The sequence below is a fragment of the Trachypithecus francoisi genome, unplaced genomic scaffold (assembly GCF_009764315.1).
Source record: "Trachypithecus francoisi isolate TF-2019V2 unplaced genomic scaffold, Tfra_2.0 Lachesis_group5, whole genome shotgun sequence".
Lineage (NCBI taxonomy): Eukaryota > Metazoa > Chordata > Mammalia > Primates > Cercopithecidae > Trachypithecus > Trachypithecus francoisi.
Window position 1 is genome coordinate 77,341,813 of NW_022681470.1, and position 18,242 is coordinate 77,360,054.

At 39.5% G+C, this 18,242-nt stretch overlaps 1 protein-coding gene across 1 annotated transcript in view; it reads left to right on the forward strand.

The window, feature by feature from the left end:
• The window catches only part of IARS2 (isoleucyl-tRNA synthetase 2, mitochondrial), a 74,325-nt gene that overhangs the window by 18,369 nt on the left and 37,714 nt on the right, over positions 1-18,242 (forward strand). The window contains exons 3-11 of the mRNA XM_033199152.1: positions 5,681-5,840; positions 7,028-7,176; positions 7,262-7,311; positions 7,394-7,503; positions 7,586-7,676; positions 8,348-8,463; positions 10,793-10,962; positions 11,955-12,045; positions 15,673-15,824. Coding sequence (XP_033055043.1) covers positions 5,681-5,840; positions 7,028-7,176; positions 7,262-7,311; positions 7,394-7,503; positions 7,586-7,676; positions 8,348-8,463; positions 10,793-10,962; positions 11,955-12,045; positions 15,673-15,824 — 1,089 coding nt within the window. The remainder of the gene's footprint in view (positions 1-5,680; positions 5,841-7,027; positions 7,177-7,261; positions 7,312-7,393; positions 7,504-7,585; positions 7,677-8,347; positions 8,464-10,792; positions 10,963-11,954; positions 12,046-15,672; positions 15,825-18,242) is intronic.

An 18,242-nucleotide genomic window follows, 5' to 3' on the forward strand; every position in this document is an offset into this window, starting at 1 on the left:
TGTTGGCCAGGATGGTCTCAGTCTCTTGACCTTGTGATCCACCCACCTCGGCCTTCCAAAGTGCTGGAATTACAGGCATAAGCCACTGTGCCTGGCTGGTTATATCACTTTTAATACTACAACCAAACTTGAGAGATTTACCTTATTATACACAACTAACATTGAAAATTATTGCTAACTTGAGTATATATTGCTAATTTGACAGGCAAAATGTAATATTTAAATGTTTTAATTTGCCTATCTGTGATTTCTGTGTGCTTTGATTTTCGCATTGATTTATGATGATAAATGTCTAATTCTTTATTTGGACTTTTTTGGGGTTGATGTCCTAAGTTGAGTATCTAAATTGATTTTTTTTTCCAAACAGCAAATGTGTTCTTTCAGCACTATTCCATTGCCATGGTTCTCTGAGCCTTTTGTAGTCATACATATTAGATACATTTTAGGGCTATCTTTGTTCTGATAATTGAACTCTATTCTTTTGATGCTTTGGCTAGTTGAAATTTTGGAAATTTTTTTAGAAAATGTGGCTGCGCTTTAGGTAAAAGAAATGTTAACTAACCTGTTTTAATCTTGAATTATAGTAGTAGCTCATTTTGGATGGCTACAATGGGGCTTAAATACATCTTGGTAATGAAGTACTATATAATCTTAAAAGGAATGAGGTAGATCTACATGCACTGACATAAAACATGTATTAAATGAGAGTAGAAAAATACGTTTTAAAACTGTATTATATTAGCATCTACTTTTATAAAAAATTTAAAAACTTAATTATTATTATTATTATTTTTTTGGAGACAGAGTCTCACTCTGTCCCCCAAGCTGGAGTACAGTGGCATGATCTTGGCTCACTGCAACCTCCGGCTTCTGGGTGCAAGCGATTCTCATGCCTCAGCCTCCTGAGTAGTTGGGATTACAGGTGCGCACTACCACACCCAGCTAATTTTTATATTTTCAGTAGAGATGGGGTTTCACCTTGTTGGCCAGGCTGGTCTCGAACTCCTGACCTCAGGTGATCCACCCACCTCGACCTCCCAAAGTGCTACGATTACAGGCATGAGCCACTGCACCCAGTCAATATTTATTATTATTATTATTTTATTTTATTTATTTATTTTTGGGATGGAGTTTAAACTGTTGCCTGGACTGGAGTGCAATGGTACAATCTTGGCTTACTGCAACCTCCGCCTCCTGGATTCAAGTGATTCTTCTGCCTCAGCCTCCCAAGTAGCCGCGATTACAGGTGCCCGCCACCATGCCCAGCTAATTTTTTGTATTTTTAGTAGAAATAGGATTGCACCATGTTGGCCAGGCTGGTCTCGAACTCCTGACTTCGTGATCCGCATACCTTGGCCTCCCAAAGTGCTGGGATTACAGGCATGAGCCACTGTGCCCAGCCAATATTGATTATTTTTATAACACTTGAATTTTTTTTCTTTTTTTTCTTTTTTTTTTCACAGAATCTCACTATCTTGCCCAGGCTAGCCTCAAACCCTGGGCTCAAGCAGTCTTTCTGCCCTAACCTCCTGAGTAGCTGGGACTACAGGTGCATGCTCCTGTGCCAGGCTTGACATTTTTTGAAACAAGGAACCTATATTACTCTTGTAATCACAAACAACAAATATAAATACAAACAAAAAATGAGCTTAATAGCTAAAATGTACATCTGGAAAGTAAATGGGTTTGAATATTTAAGAAAATTTAGAGAAAGATGAAGAACGACTTGCTGTACCAGAGAGGAATATACTACAGTATTGAAGCAGTCTAGTTCTGGTGCCGGTGAATAAAACTAAATAGATTAGTCTGGCTTACTCTTGTCTAGTCCAATATACTCTTACTATTTACCACTTAGAAGCTTCAGCAGATACTATCTTTGTTTTAAAATTATTGCTGTTATGTCTTTACCTCTATTTAAATTATGTAAGGCTCCTCATTTCTCTTATCCATTTTGCTTCTGGAATTTTCTGCTGCATGTATTCAAAGAGTAAAGACACTAATTTGAGAAAAATAATTATCTTTTCTTTTTTTTTTTTTTTTTTTGAGATGGAGTCTCGCTCTGTCACCCAGACTGGAGTGTGGTGGTGGCGTGATCTCAGCTTACTGCAACCTCCACCTCCTGGGTTCAAGCGATTCTCCTGCCTCACCCTCCTGAGAAGCTGGGATTACGGGTGTGCACTACCACCCCTGGCTAATTTTTGTGTTTTTAGTAGAGACAGGGTTTCACCATGTTAGCCAGGCTGGTCTCGAACTCCTGACCTCATGATCTGCCCGCCTCGACCTCCCACAGTGCTGGCATTACAGGTATGAGCCACTGCGCCTGGCCAGCTATTGTTTTAAATATACACAGTAAGATCGTGTTTTGTGATATAAATACAGAATAAAACTCTTAGTATTTCAAACCTTTTTGCAAGGAGTAGAAGAGCCAACTCTAAGTGGATTAAGCAAAAAGAGAGAGAGAATTTACTGGCTATTTTAACTGTAGAGTCCAGAGAGTTTTAGCCACCTGCATGGCTGGATCAGGAACTCAAATAAAATTAAGAATTGGTTTCTCTCTGTCTTTCACTCTTTGGTAGGCTTTCTACTTTTGGTGACCGCCCTGCCCCAGACCCCCAGCACATTTCCCAGCAGTTTCTGGCTTACATTATTCTACCTTCTCTTTCCCAACAGATTTTTTTTTTTTTTGAGACAGTCTCGCTTAGTCGCCCAGGCTGTAGTGCAGTGGCGCAATCTTGACTCACTGCAAGCTCCGCCTCCCGGATTCATGCCATTCTCCTGCCTCAGCCTCCCAAGTAGCTGGGACTACAGGTGCCCGCCACCACGCCCGGCTAATTTTTTGTATTTTTAGTAGAGATGAGTTTTCACGGTGTTAGCTGGGATGGTCTCCATCTCCTGACCTCGTGATCCACCCACCTTGGCCTCCCAAAGTGCTGAGATTACAGTCGTGTGCCTGGCCCCCAACAATTCTTATAAAAGTCCTGGAATTGAATCTCATTGGCCTGATTTGGGTCACACGTCTGTCTCTGAATCAGTCATTGCAGACTTGGGGATAGAATATGTTAATGGCTACAATGGATCACGTGTTTTACTCTTGGAGCTGGAGCAGAGGGAGCCAGCTCCATGTGGATTGAGGGCAAAGGAATAATTGGCATCTTTTTTTTTTTTTTCTTTGAGGCAGAGTCTCGCTCTGTCGCCCAGGCAGGAGTGCAGTGGCGCGATCTCAGCTCGCTGCAAGCTCCGCCTCCCGGGTTCACGCCATTCTCCTGCCTCAGCCTCCTGAGTAGCTGGGACTACAGGCTCTTGCCACCACACCCGGCTAATTTTTTGTATTTTTAGTGGAGACGGGGTTTTACCGTGTTAGCCAGGATGGTCTCAATCTCCTGACTTCGTGATCCGCCTGCCTGAGCCTCCCAAAGTGCTGGGATTACAGGCGTGAGCCACCACGCCCGGCCAAAACAGTGGCATCTTACAAAACTATCTCTCATATAAAGAGATGGCTTCTTGAAGCCTTAACGAAGAACATGGGCACTTTGGAACTAGGAGGGGACCAATTCTTGCCTTTCCTCACACTAATTATAGTCTTGCTTGGTTTTTCCTCTTCCTAGAATGCATCACCAGAATATTCACATGGATCACCTTCTCATTTCTTTCAGGTTCTGTTCTAATGTCATCCCATCAGGCTTTCCTGACTTCCCTCTAAAATGGTACCATCCTCAGCCACTAAATGTCATTTTCTAACCCTGTAATTTGCTTTTTTCTCCATAGTGTGTGATATGTTGGTATATATTCTGTGTTCCTCCATGAGAACGCAGAATATATGTTTTTTTTGGTTTACTACCATATTCTAGGTACCATATTCTTGACATATAGTAGGCATTCAGATATTTATCTGTCAAACAAAGCAATATATGAATATTAGAAAAATGAAAGGAACAGAGATAAGTGACTCTTAAGTATGGAGGAACTTTTTTTGGGGAGGAGGATGGTGGTTGATACTGAGGAGTTAGTAAAATATTCCTATTATATTGCTACTATTTTTTTCACTAGAGGCTTCATATATTATATTTTATTATTACATTTTAGAATCCTTATTAGGTACACTATTAATTATTAGTTCAAGTGATTGATTTCATCCTGTTCATATGACTGAGAGCAACACTATTCAGTAGAAATACAATGCAAGTGGCTGGGCGTGGTGGGTCACACCTGTAATCCCAGCACTTTGGGAGGCTGAGGCGGGCAGATCATCAGGTCAGGAGTTCGAGACCAGCCTGACCAACATGGTGAAACCCCCCCCCGTCCCCCACTGAAAATACAAAAAAATTAGCTGGGCGTGGTGGTGGGTGCCTGTAATCCAGCTACTCAGGAGGCTGAGGCAGGAGAATCACTTGAACCTGGGAGGCAGAGGTTGCAATGAGCCGAGATTGCACCACTGTACTCCAGCCTGGGCAACAGAGCGAGACTCTGTTTCAAAAAAGAAAAAATAAAAGAAAGAAATATAATGCAAGCTACAAATTTGTGCCACATAGGTAAGTTAAAATTTTTCTAGTGGCCACAGAAAATAAAAGAAACAAGCAAAATTAATTTTAATATTATATTTAACTCCAGATATCTAAAGTATCATTTCAACATACAGTCAATGTAAAAACTTTTTGAGATATATCACATTTTTGTAACACATGTTTGAAATCAGGTATATATTTCATAATTTACATCACATCTGAATTCAGACTAGCACCAAAAATCACATGTGGCCAGTGGCTACTGTATAAGATACCATCGTTTAGAGCATATATGCATCCATGTATTCATGTATTTGATAAATATAGACTAGTGCCAGAAACCATTCAAAAGGCTGGAATTCACAGGTGAAGAGGACAGATGGGCTCTCTGATTTCGTGGAGTTTATGTTTTACAGGGAAGAGACAAAAAAATAAGTAAACAATTTCCAAAGAGGTAAGTAGAAAGGAGATTATTTATATGATGATTGATTTAAATAATATACCCAGAGTAAAGTGTACCAATCTTAAGTATGTATAGCTAGATGAATTTTTTTTTTTTTAATATGACAACCACTCAGATCACAAGTCTCCTTCCTGTTCATTAGTAAACAGTTTGAAATTAGCGTTTTTAAAGGGGGGAAGGGATGGGAGGAGAATGTAATATCTTTTCTACTTTTGATAGATATGGACAGGAGGAAATTGTTTTCTGGACTACTGGGCTAGTGGTCAGAGCACTGTTTCCTTTTGGGAAGAAGGAAATTGAGCTTGGAGGCAAATCTATCCTTTGCCTTTGATTCCCCCATTCTACTATGGTAATACATTTTTTTTAAAAGGCTCTGCTGCCCTCTAGTATCTAAAATGAACTTAAAAAGGTAAATTAGTTCTAGAACTATACCTAATGAAGAGGTCTACTGTTTTAGTAAGGGTTTTGTCACTGACACAGTTAACCACAATATTCCATTCTCTGAGTACACTGTAAGTTCTGCGATGGTTCGATGATATTTCTTAGCTCAATATAAATAATAGACTATTTGTGTTAATAGTTTTTTTGTAAGAGTTAATTTATACATTTCCTTTCAAATTGCAGTTTTAAAAATGGTATTAAGTGTAAAAAAAAAACATAAATTGTAGGCCAAATGTTTTATGTATGAATGATAGTTATCATTTTATCTTTGCAGATTTTGAAAGACATAGCCAATCGATTCCATATGATGAGTGGCTCCAAAATACATTTTGTGCCTGGCTGGGATTGTCATGGGTTGCCCATTGAAATAAAAGTATTATCAGAACTTGGTAGAGAAGCTCAGAATCTTTCAGCTATGGAAATTAGAGAGAAAGGTAAATAATCTCTGTTTCTGTTTTAAACTGATATTTGTAAACACTTAGGGTCCTTGGAAAAGTCAGAGTTTTACCAAGGAAACCTTTTGTGTTTGTTTGGTTTGGTTATAATGAGATCTATTGGAAATACCTTTCTGTCACAGAAAATTCAGATTTTATTTCATTGATTTTTGTAAGAACATACGTTTGGATATTGAAGGAAAGACTTTGTGAGCGTTTCTAATTGCATTCTCAGTTTCTTAATGTTCATATTTTGTAAAATTATTTTTTGGTATATTCTTTTTTTTACTTTCCTCAAGGGGGCTTGTTGACTTATTTCAGGTGTTAAGCTACAATTAAATTCTAAAATATATATATTTTACATTAATCTCTTATTTTGTCCTTTTTCTTCAGTTGACTGGGCCAAGGAGGACACTCCTTTTATTATATGTTGTACTGTTGTACATTTGGATATAACTGTGAAGATTTTTTTACTTCCTTGTGAAACCTATTATCATTGGCTTACATTTGATATTCTGATTAATTTTTTGTGTATAATGAAATGAAAATTATTATCTGACCTTTTCTTAAATTAAGAAACAATAAGGAATAATTTTTCCAGTTTATTTTTTCCAGTGAAGTGATTGTATAAAGTCTGGAAAATACAGAAGACAGTAATAAAATTTTAACTTTTGCAATTTCAGTTAACTTTAGAATTTGTTGTAGGTATCTTCTGAACACTGTTGACCTTCAAATTATTTTTCTATTAAAAAATTTTATAGGCTGAGTGCAGTGGCTCATGCCTGTAATCCTAGCACTTTCGGAGGCTGAAGCAGGTGGATCACCTGAGGTCAGGAGTTTGAGACCATCCTGGCCAACATGGCAAAACCCCGTCTCTACTAAAAATACCAAATAATTAGCCAGGCATGGTGGTACACGCCTGTAGTCCCAGCTACTAGGGAGGCTGGGGCACGAGAATCGCTTGAACCTGGGTGGCAGAGGTTGCAGTGAGCTGAGATCGCACCACTGCACTCCAGCCTGGGCAACAGAGTGAGAGTCCATCTCAAAAATATTTTTTTTAGTATTCTAAACTGTCTACAGCATTTGCATTTAGAGAGATACATGCTAAACCATGTTTAAGAATTCAAATTCATTGGTTTTTAAAAGCATTTTTTCTGTCTTTTTTTTTTTTTTTTTTTTTTTTTTAGCTAGATCATTTGCTAAAGCAGCCATTGAGAAACAGAAATCAGCATTTATTCGTTGGGGAATAATGGCAGATTGGAATAATTGCTACTATACATTTGATGGAAAGTATGAAGCCAAACAGTTGAGAACTTTTTACCAAATGTATGATAAGGTAAAGAAGTATTTTTTCTCTTTGAGTAGGTTGAAGTATGTGTTACAAAATTCTACCTTTAACATCATATTTTTGTCTTTTATAGGGCTTGGTTTATCGATCTTACAAACCTGTGTTTTGGTCTCCCTCATCTAGGTATATATGCATTTTTTGGTAATTAAAAGGGAGAAATTTGTGAGGCTTCAAAATATTTATGTTTAATGTTTTTAAACCTTAGGACTGCATTGGCTGAAGCAGAACTTGAGTATAATCCTGAGCATGTCAGTCGTTCAATATATGTAAAATTTCCTCTCTTGAAACCTTCTCCTAAATTGGCATCTCTTATAGGTAAGATTTATTCATAGCTTGAGTGTACTAAAGTTATAGAATTATCCCATTTGCTAACATATTTACAATTTTATCTTCACAGATGGTTCATCTCCTGTTAGTTTTTTGGTCTGGACCACACAACCTTGGACGATTCCAGCCAATGAAGCTGTTTGCTATATGCCTGAGTCAAAGTGGGTATATTATTGCATTTTTTTAATATACAAATAGAATCTATTCCATCATTAACATTATTTTGAATTTATTTTATCCTCTTTATTATTTTAAAATTTAATGAATTATAACTTAGTTATTAGGTTCATATAGATTTTATTAACCTTTAGGTGATTCTTTTTAAGACCTTATCTGGCTTTTTGGGAAAATGAAGTAGAAGTATAAGTTACAAAGTGTTTTGAAAAGAGTACAGTTTGATCTTGAAGTCAGTTTTTTCTTTTTTCTTTTTTTTTTTTTTTTTTGAGACCGAGTTTCGCCTTTTGTTGCCCAGGCTGGAGTGCAATGGCGTGATCTTGGATCACCACAACCTCTGCCTCCTGGGTTCAAGCAATTCTCCTGCCTCAGCCTCCCAAGTAGCTGGGATTATGGAATTACAGGCATGCACCACCACACCCGGCTAATTTTGTATTTTCAGTAGAGACGAGGTTTCTCTATGTTGGTGAGGCTGGTCGCAAACTCCCAGCCTCAGGTGATCCGCCCGCCTCAGCCTCCCAAAGTGCTGGGATTATAGGCGTGAGCCACTGTGCCCAGCCTGAAGTCAGTTTTTTTAAAATGATATTTAAAAATTAAAATGATATCTGTGGCTTTTCTTGTTTCATTAGTAGTAATTCTCTCCTAAAATTTTATTTAGGTATGCTGTTGTGAAATGTTCTGAGTCTGGAGACCTCTACGTACTGGCTGCGGATAAAGTAGAATCTGTTGCTTCTACTTTGGAAACAGCATTTGAGACTGTTTCAACATTTTCAGGTGAAGATTTTTAGATATCTGACAACATAGTCATCAAAGTATTGGACTGACTTGAATTTACTACTTTGCTCAACTGCCTATTGTGAATTGAAACAGATAAGGCCTCTACCTTTCTAGAATACATTTTACATTATTTACACTAAAGGAGAATATACATTAAGCATGATAGGAGTACAGAAAAATATGAATATTGATAAATGTACAACAGATAAAACAAGTTTCTGGCAATATCCAATAGTTACCTGGTAAAATTTTATGCAAAATTAATTTTTATAATTGTTTTTATCTGTTTTAATAAAAGTAGCAAGACAGGAAATGAATGTGCTTATTTTTCGATATATAATTTTAATAAAGATTTGAATAAATTCTGAAAATTATTCGGAAAGCAGTTCTTCTATCAAAGGAATTTTATTTTATTTTAGTTTTTAAAGAGACAAAGTCTCAGGCTGTTGCCCAAGGTGGAATGCAGTGGCCCAGTCATCTCATTGCAGCCTCAAACTCCCAGGCTCAAGGAATCCTCCTGCCCTGACCATCCAAGTAGCTGGGATTATAGGCACATGCCACCACACTCGGCTAATTTTGAAAAAATATTTTACAGAGATGAATTCTTGTTGTGTAGCCCAGGCTGGTCTGGAATTCCTGGACTCTGGTGATCTGCCTGCCTTGGCCTGCCAAAGTGCTGGGATTAAAGGCGTGAGCCACTCTGCCTAGCCCAAAATAATTCTTGGTGAGCTATAATTTAGGACTTTTGAGGTAGTCACTGCTTTTGAAATATAATTATGGAAGTCTAGGGAAGTTTAAAATTAGCTTTTTGTTGTTGTTTTTGTTTTGTTTTGTTTTGTTTTGAGATGTGGTCTTGCTCTATTGCCCAGGCTGGAGTGCAGTGGTACCATCTTGGCTCACTACAGCCTCTGGGTCCTAGGCTTAAGTGATCTTCCTGCCTCAGCCTCTTGAGTAGCTGGAACTACAAGTGCATGCCACCGTGCTGGGCTAATTTTTAATTTTTTTTGGTAGAGATGAGGTCTTGCTACATTGCCCAGGCTGGTCTTGAACTCCTGGCCTCAAGTGATCCTCCTGCCTTGGTCTTCCAGAGTGCTGGGATTATGGGCATGAGCCACTGTGCCTGGCCTAAAATTTTATTTTATTTTATTTTTTTAAAGAGATGAGGTCTCACTGTGTTGCCCAGGCAGATCTTAAACTCCTGAGCTCAAGTGTTCATCCTGCCTCTGCCTCCCAAAGTGCTAGGATTATGGACGTGAGCCACCGTGCCTAGCCTAAAATTATCTTTGATCCTTAGGTATGACATATCTTTTAATTTCTTGCTAAAAAATCAATCACATTAATAAAGATACAAAAGCTGCCTAGAAAGGCAGCTAAATAGGAAAGCCCTCTAAATTAATCAGTTCAGATACAAGCCAATGAGAAGTTTAAAAACAACCTTAACAAAAATAAAAAGATTTTTATGTCAGAGGCAGGAAAGGAGCTTAAGAATTTTTAAGACCATTTGGTCCTCTTTGGTGCAATAGGATAATAAAAATACAAACCAAAATAATAATTTACTTCACACCCTCTCTCACTGTGTTGCCCAGCCTTGTTTCAAACTGCTGGCCTCAAGCAATCTTCCCATCTCAGCCTCCCGAAGTGTTGCAATTACAGACATGAGCTACTGCACCCAGCCCCCTGCCCTTTTATAAATGCAGAGGATATTAAAGACTTCATTGTCAAGTTATACGTTATCATAGAAACCAAAAATCACAAGATTTTTGAAAATGTTAATGTCAAATTTAAAGATCTTTTGTCTAGATAGCATAATTGTTTCAAATTCTTATTATCAGATAATTATTGAGTTGCTATTTGAGTCACCATATTGTGGAGGAGTATGTATATTTCTTATCCTTGTCAAAATAAGCTGGTGTCATGTAGCTTACTACTTATTCAAGTAATAGGAATGTTGAAGAGCTAAAAATGATTTGTATGGGGTAGGTTTTCTTTCCAGAAAAAAATGAGTTATTTCTTATTAATTACTTAGAGATCTTTTTGGGAGGGTGGTGAGGGAGAGTATTAAGTGGTAGATACAGTAAGTATCAAAATACTTAAACTACATTAACTCTGTTTATTCTCACAGCAACCCTCTGAGGTGGGAACCATAATTATCTCCATTTTGTAGATTCCAGAAGGTCACAGAACAAGTTAAAAGGGAAGCTGGGATTTAAGCCTAGCCAGTATTGTTCTAGATTCTGTACATTTAACCTGGTATTCTATTGCTAAGCTTAAGGAAATAGACTTGCCGTATAAAATGATTCTTAATAATGGTTTTCTTTCCCTACAGGTGTAGATTTGGAAAACGGTACTTGTAGTCATCCATTAATTCCTGATAAAGCCTCTCCTCTTTTACCTGCAAATCATGTGACCATGGCAAAAGGAACAGGATTGGTTCACACAGCCCCAGCTCATGGTATGGAAGATTACGGTGTAGCGTCTCAACACAACCTGCCCATGGTACTGTTCCTCTTTTTTCATTTTTAATTATTTATCTTAATAAAAGGAAATGATAAATTCTAACCAACATCTTTATTTTTTTTAAATGATGACTTTTTTCATCATAATTGTGAAATGCTTAGCTTTGTGTAGTACTCTAAAGTTTCATTAATTCATACTAATTGAAAATGATTTCCCAGAATTAGGAGAAAATTATCACATTAGAATTGAAGAATATATATCATGGGGCACTTTTAAAATACTTTCATTCTAGTATTAAGTCACATAGACAGATTACTTTTACTCCCTGAAAAAGCCTGTTTGTTTGTTTTAGCTAAACAGTTCTCTCTCCATTTACTTTACATACTTCAGTTACTTAGCAAGTATTTCCATTTAGTTAAAATGTGAGTCTGAAAGGGAACAACTGTGTACATAGGCATAGATTTGGAAACAATAGAGACCACTCAAAGATGTTTTAATATATTTTGTTACTTTTATTATTAAAGTTTTATGTATATGCTTCAATAACACATTATGGCTTTGGTGATTTAAATGTATAAAATTCACAAATTCCTATTTCTTTTTCTTTTTCTTTTTCTTTTTTTGAGATGGAGTCTTGCTCTGTTGCCCAAGCTAGAGTGCAGTGGTATGATCTTGGCTCACTGCAACCTCTACCTCCAGGGTTCAAGCGATTCTCCTGCCTCAGCCTACCGAGTAGCTGGGACTACAGGTGCACACCACCACGCCTGGCTAATTTTTGTATTTTTAGTGAAAATGGGGTTTCACCATGTTGGCCAGGATTGTCTCGATCTCCTGACCTCAAGCAATCTGCCCACCTCAACCTTCCAAAGTGCTGGGATTACAGGCCTGAGCACCACGCCTGGTCAAGTACCTAGAGTTTCAGTGTAGAAAAAGACTAGGCTATACTGAGATGTTTTATAGCTATTGTTTTGCCAGATAGTGTCATAAGAGAAAATGTCTTGATTTTAATTGTTCAAAATGATACTTTATAGGATTGTTTAGTGGATGAAGATGGAGTTTTCACAGATGTTGCAGGTCCTGAACTTCAAAACAAGGCTGTCCTTGAAGAGGGAACTGATGTGGGTGAGCATCATATCTGTTGGTATCATACATATTTTCTGAAAAGTAGCTAGCAGTAACCTTTGCTACCTGTTTTCCCTTCTTATACTTTAACAGAACGAAAAAAATAAATGATGTCTTGTTTTGCCACATGTTTTAAAATGGAGTTTGCGACTTTTTCATCTTTTGCTTTGAAGCTGCTTTATTTAAGCAAGTCAGGGCAGTCAACAGGGAGTGAAGTTGTTTTAGGGCTCTGGAGATAATAATCAGTAGTATTACTTTTGTGGAAGGATAAAATCAAGATCAGGGCTGGATGTTGACTGTAAATTACACATTCCCCACTCACTTTTTAACCCTTGTAAATAACTGACCTATATGGCATGGTTTATGTATTAGAATCTTGGGAATCCTCCAGCCTTGAATTGTCTTTCTGTCTTTCTTTACAGATTCAGAGACCAGGTGCTATGAAAACCTTTCTTTGCCTACCCCAAGACTAAGACTAATTAGACCTGATATATTACTTTTCTAGGGCTACTGTAAAAGGTCACCATAAACTTGGTGGTTTAAAACAACAGAAATTTATTCTCTCGAGTTCTGGGAGCTAGAAGTCTAAACTCATGGTATTGGCAGGACCATGTTTTCCTGAAGGTTCTATGGGAGAATCTTTACTTGCCTCTTTCTAGCTTTTGGTGGCTCCTGGAAATCCTTGGCATTCCTTGGTTTATAACTGCATTACTCCACTCTCTGCCTCTCTTGTCACATGGCCTTCTTTAGATCTTACTCATTTTTTCAAGACAGAGTCTCACTTCCTCACCCAAGGTGGCATGCTCTCAGCTCACTGCCACCTCTGTGTCCTGGGTTCAAGTGATTCTCGTGCCTTAGCCTCCTGGGCAGATGGGATTACAGGCACACACCACCACACCCAGTTAATTTTTTTTTTTTGAGACACAGTCTCATTCTGTTGCCCAGGCTGTAGTGTAGTGGTGCAATCTCAGCTCACTGCAGCCTCTGCCACCTGGGTTCAAGCAATTCTCTTGCCTCACCCGCCCAAGTAGCTGGGATTACAGACACACACCACCACTCCTGGCTAACTTTTGTATTTTTAGTAGAGATGGAGTTTCACCATGTTAGCCAAGCTGGTCTTGAACTCCTGACCTCAGGTGATCTGCCCGCCTTGGCCTCCCAGAGTACTGGGATTACAGGCGTGAGCCCCCACCATGTCAGGCCATAATTTTATTTTTACTTTTTATTTTATTTTATTTTTTTTTTGAGACTGAGTCTCACTCTGTTGCCCAGGCTGGAGTGCAGTGGCATGATTTCGGCTCACTGCAAGCTCCGCCTCCTGGGTTCATGCCATTCTCCTGCCTCAGCCTCCCAAGTAGCTGGGACTACAGGTGCCTGCCACCATGCCTGGCTAATTTTTTGTATTTTTAGTAGAGAGGGGGTTTCACCGTGTTAGCCAGGATGGTCTTGATCTCCTGACCTCGTGAGCCACCTGCCTCAGCCTCCCAAAGTGCTGGGATTACAGGCGTGAGCCACTGCGCCCAGCCTATTTTTTATTTTTAATAGAGACAGGGTTTCACCATGTTGACCAGGCTGGTCTTGAACTCCTGGCTTTAAGTGATCCACCTACCTAGGCCTCCCAAAGTATTGGGATTACAGGTGTGAGGCACCACACCTGGCCACCTTCTTTAGGTCTTATATGTCTCTCTGTGAATCCTCTCTCTTCTCTCTTTTTTGTTTTATTGGGGGGACTGGTTCTTTATTTCAGGAAGACACTTGTCAATATTCATTATCAAAACAGGTGGACTATTGATTTCTGTTTCTCCCAATGGGCCCCAAAGAGACTTCATCAAAGGACAGTACATTTTAAGCTAGTAAGCTGCAGGATGTACACCTGACAGACTTTACAGAAACCTTACCAGAAAGTGGGGATTGGGTAGGGAAAGAAACTTCAAAAGTTCAGCACACTGCTGGCCCGGCCGGGAGTGGTGGCTCAGGCCTGTAATCCCAGGGCTTTGGGAGGCCGAAGCGGACGGATCACGAGGTCAGGAGAGGAGTTTGAGACCAGCCTGGCCAACATGGTGAAACACTATCTCTACTAAAAACACAAAGATTTAGATAGGTGTGGTGGTAGGTGCCTGTAATCCCAGCTACTCGGGAGGGTGGGGCAGGAGAATCACTTGAACCCGGGAGGCAGAGGTTGCAGTGAGCCAAGACCGCACCACTGCACTCCAGCCTGGGCAATAGAGCGAGACTCCATCTCAAAAAACAAAAACAAACAAAAAAAAACTGCCAGCCCATGGACTGTAAATGGCTGTCACAGTCAAATTGGGTGCCACAGACCCAAAGAAGCAGAGTTTCAAAATAATACAAAAATTTAAAAAAGTTTTGTACATAAGCTCTTCAGGATTTCTCTAGCACTGACTGATACCAAGCACAATGAGATGGCCCTTTTAGAGAGAGCAGCTTCAAACCCGGAAAAGGGTAATGAGATGAGTTTCACATGGCCGAATCAGTGGCAAAAACATAATCTTTCTGTCCTTTTCTAAGAACACCAGTGCTCCCTAATGCAGTGTGACCTCATTTAAACTTGATTACATCTGCAGAGGCCTGATTTCCAAGTAAGGTCACATTCACTAGTGCTGGGGATTAGATCTTGGGGACACAGTTCAACCCACTGCACCTGGTTTCTTCCAGATTACTGGAGACCATTTTAAGGTTCATGGCATGAAAGATTATGGCTCTAAACTTCAAATCTAGAATTCTAGTTATAATCTGTTCATCTTTTCTTTGACGTGAAAAGAGGTGAAAGTGGCATAATTTGGAGTCTGATTAATATTTTATAGTCCCTGCTTTTTTTCCGGGAGGATCCCAGAGCATGCCTTTGATACCTGGAAGTTGACTACTCTTTTTTATTTATTTATTTATTTTTTGTGAGACAGGGTCTTGCTTTGTTGCCCAGGCTGGAGTGTAGTGGCGCAGTCTTGGTTCACTGCAGCCTCTGCCTCCTAGGTTCAAATGATTCTCCAACCTCAGCCTCCCAAGTAGCTGGAATTACAGGCATGCGCCATAACACCCTGCTAATTTTTTTGTATTTTTAATAGAGATGGGGTTTCACCATGCAGGCCAGGCTGGTCTTCAACTCCTGACCTCAAGTGATCCTCTCGTCTCTGCCTCCCAAATTGTTGGGATTACAGGTGTGAGCCACCACACCCAACCAAGGTGACTACTCTTTTTTTTTTTTGAGACAGAGTCTTGCTCTGTCACCCAGGCTGGAGTGCCGTGGCGCGATCTCAGCTCACTGCAACCTCTGCCTCCCAGGTTCAAGCAATTCTTCTGCCTCAGTCTCCTGAGTAGCTGGGATTACAGGCACACGCCACCACACCTGGCTAATTTTTGTATTTTTAGTAGAGACGAGATTTTACCATGTTGGTCAGGCAGGTCTTGAACTCCTGACCTCGTGATCTGCCTGCCTCGGCCTCCGAAAGTGCTGGGATTACAGATGTGAGCCACTGCAGCCGGCAGGTTGACTACTCTATTGCCACCTGTTGCTGCAGATTTAGTACTTGCTGGAAGTTTAGAGCATTTTTAGCATTTTCACAGTACTTTTTATGTCTAATATAATTTGTTTTTTGTTTTTTTTTTAAGTTATAAAGATGCTTCAGACTGCAAAGAATTTGTTGAAAGAAGAAAAATTGGTGCACAGCTATCCCTATGACTGGAGGACCAAGAAACCCGTAGTTATTCGTGCCAGCAAGCAGTGGTTTATAAACATCGCAGATACTAAGATTGCAGCCAAGGTATAAAAAGCATCCTGTTATAAGGGGTTGGGCATATCATTCCCTCAGTATAAAGGGTATGCATGTGAGGTTGACGTGGGGTTTCGGGAGTTATAGGGATTGCTGCTATTATGGTTTAGTTTCATAAAATTGTAGATTTTTAGATCTGGAAGAACCTCGGACTTCCATTTTTTCATTATACATGTGTGGGAAATGAGGCATAAAGAGGTTAGGTGATTTGTCCAAATCACACAGTTACTAGATAGACTTTCTTGCCCAGTGTAGTCAAAGTTGCATAGAATTTGGCAGAACTGTGTTACCTAGTTTAACCTGCGATAGCCTCTGTTTCCTCATCTATATAAAGTGATAATAATGCTTATTTCATGGAATAAGGAAATAGAAGTTTCCAGAATATGGTCTGATATATAATAAGCAGTCAGTAAAACTTTTTTAAACGCTTTGCTTCCTTAAGATTGAAATTGCAATCAATTAAAACAGTTATTATTCTAGTTACAAAGAAAGCATATTAAAAAGAAAAACTAATAATATGAAAAATATACAAAGTTATTGCTTTGAGGTAACAAATACTTATAACTGGTATTCTAAATACTTAATATATATTTGAGCCCTTTCATTTAATATGTATCTTTCTATGTGGGCATATGTATATATATATGTGTGTGTGTGTGTAAACATTTCTCACAACTTGAATCTATTTAATGAAAGAGCTTAAATATATATGTGTTAACCAGGTTCAATATATAGGTGTTTTGCTTTACAGTTTGAAAGATACTACTGTATTTAGCTGGTTCATTTATTGACCTGGCAATCTGGGGTCCTTGCCAAAGCTTTTTATAGCAGTTTATACTTCCTATACTTGTGTAATGTGGACAACTGTAATATATAGTGTGTTTTGTTTTTTTCTTCCTTATTTGCCAGTGCTAAAATTTGTAAATTGCAGCTCTGCACCGATTTTTGGTTGTAGAACGTCTAAGTCTGACGCAATATATTTAAGCCAAGTTTATTTTTTTTTTTACTTTTTGTAAAGTTAAAAATTGTTCTTTGCAGAAGTAGTGAGAATAGGATAATATATTGTCATATTCCCATCACTCAGTGTCAACAATAATCAACTTTTGTTAATTTTGTTTTTATCTACACCCCTCCGACCACCTACTTTTTACCCTTGAACAATTGGATTATTTTGAAGCAAACTCCAGGCATTATTTCTTCCATATTATATATTGTCCCAGCAATATTTTAGCACATATATTTGAAAGATAAACTCTTTTTTTTTTTTTTTTTTTTTTCGAGACGGAGTCTCGCTCTGTCGCCCAGGCTGGAGTGCAGTGGCCGGATCTCAGCTCACTGCGAGCTCCGCCTCCCGGGTTCACGCGATTCTCTGCCTCAGCCTCCCGAGTATCTGGGACTACAGGCGCCCGCCACCTCGCCCGGCTAGTTTTTTGTAATTTTAGTAGAGACGGGTTTCACCGTGTTAGCCAGGATGGTCTGATCTCCTGACCTCGTGATCTGCCCGTCTCGGCCTCCCAAAGTGCTGGGATTACAGGCTTGAGCCACCGCGCCCGGCCTTTTTTTTTTTTTTTCCTTTGAAACAGGGTCTTGCTCTGTCACACAGGTTGGAGTGCAGTGGTGTGATCTCAGCTCACTGCAACCTCTACCTCCTGAACTCAATCGATCCTCCCACCTCAGCCACCTCAGCCTCCTGAGTAGCTGGGACTACAGGCCTGTGCCACCATGCCTGGGTAATTTTTGTATTTTTGTATTTTTCTTTTTCTTTTTTTTTTTTGTGAGACAGAGTCTCACTCTGTCGCCTAGGCTGGAGTGCAGTGGCATGATCTTGACTCACTGCAAGCTCTGCCTCCTGGGTTCACGCCATTCTCCAGCCTCAGCCTCCTGAGTAGCTGGGACTACAGGTGCACGCCACCACGCCCGGCTAATTTTTTGTATTTTTAGTAGAGAGGGGGTTTCACCGTGTTAGCCAGGATGGTCTTGATCTCCTGACCTTGTGAACCACCCGCCTTGGCCTCCCAAAGTACTGGGATTACAGGCGTGAACCACCGCGCCTGGCCATTTTTGTATTTTTTCTAGAGATAGGATTTTGTCAAGTTGCCCAGGTTGTTCTCGAACTCCTAAGCTCAAGCAGTCCACCTGCTTCAGCCTCCCAGAGTGCTGGGATTACAGGCATGAGCCAAAGATAAACTCTGTATTTATTTATTTTTTTGAGATGGAGTTTCACTCTTGTTGCCCAGGCTGGAATGCAATGGCACCATCTTGGCTCACAGCAGCCCCCACTTCCTGGGTTCAAGTTATTCTTGTGCGTCAGCCTCCTGAGTAGCTGGGATTACAGGCATGCACAGCTATGCCTGGCTAATTTTATATTTTTATTAGAGATAGAGTTTCTCCATGTTGGTCAGGCTGGTC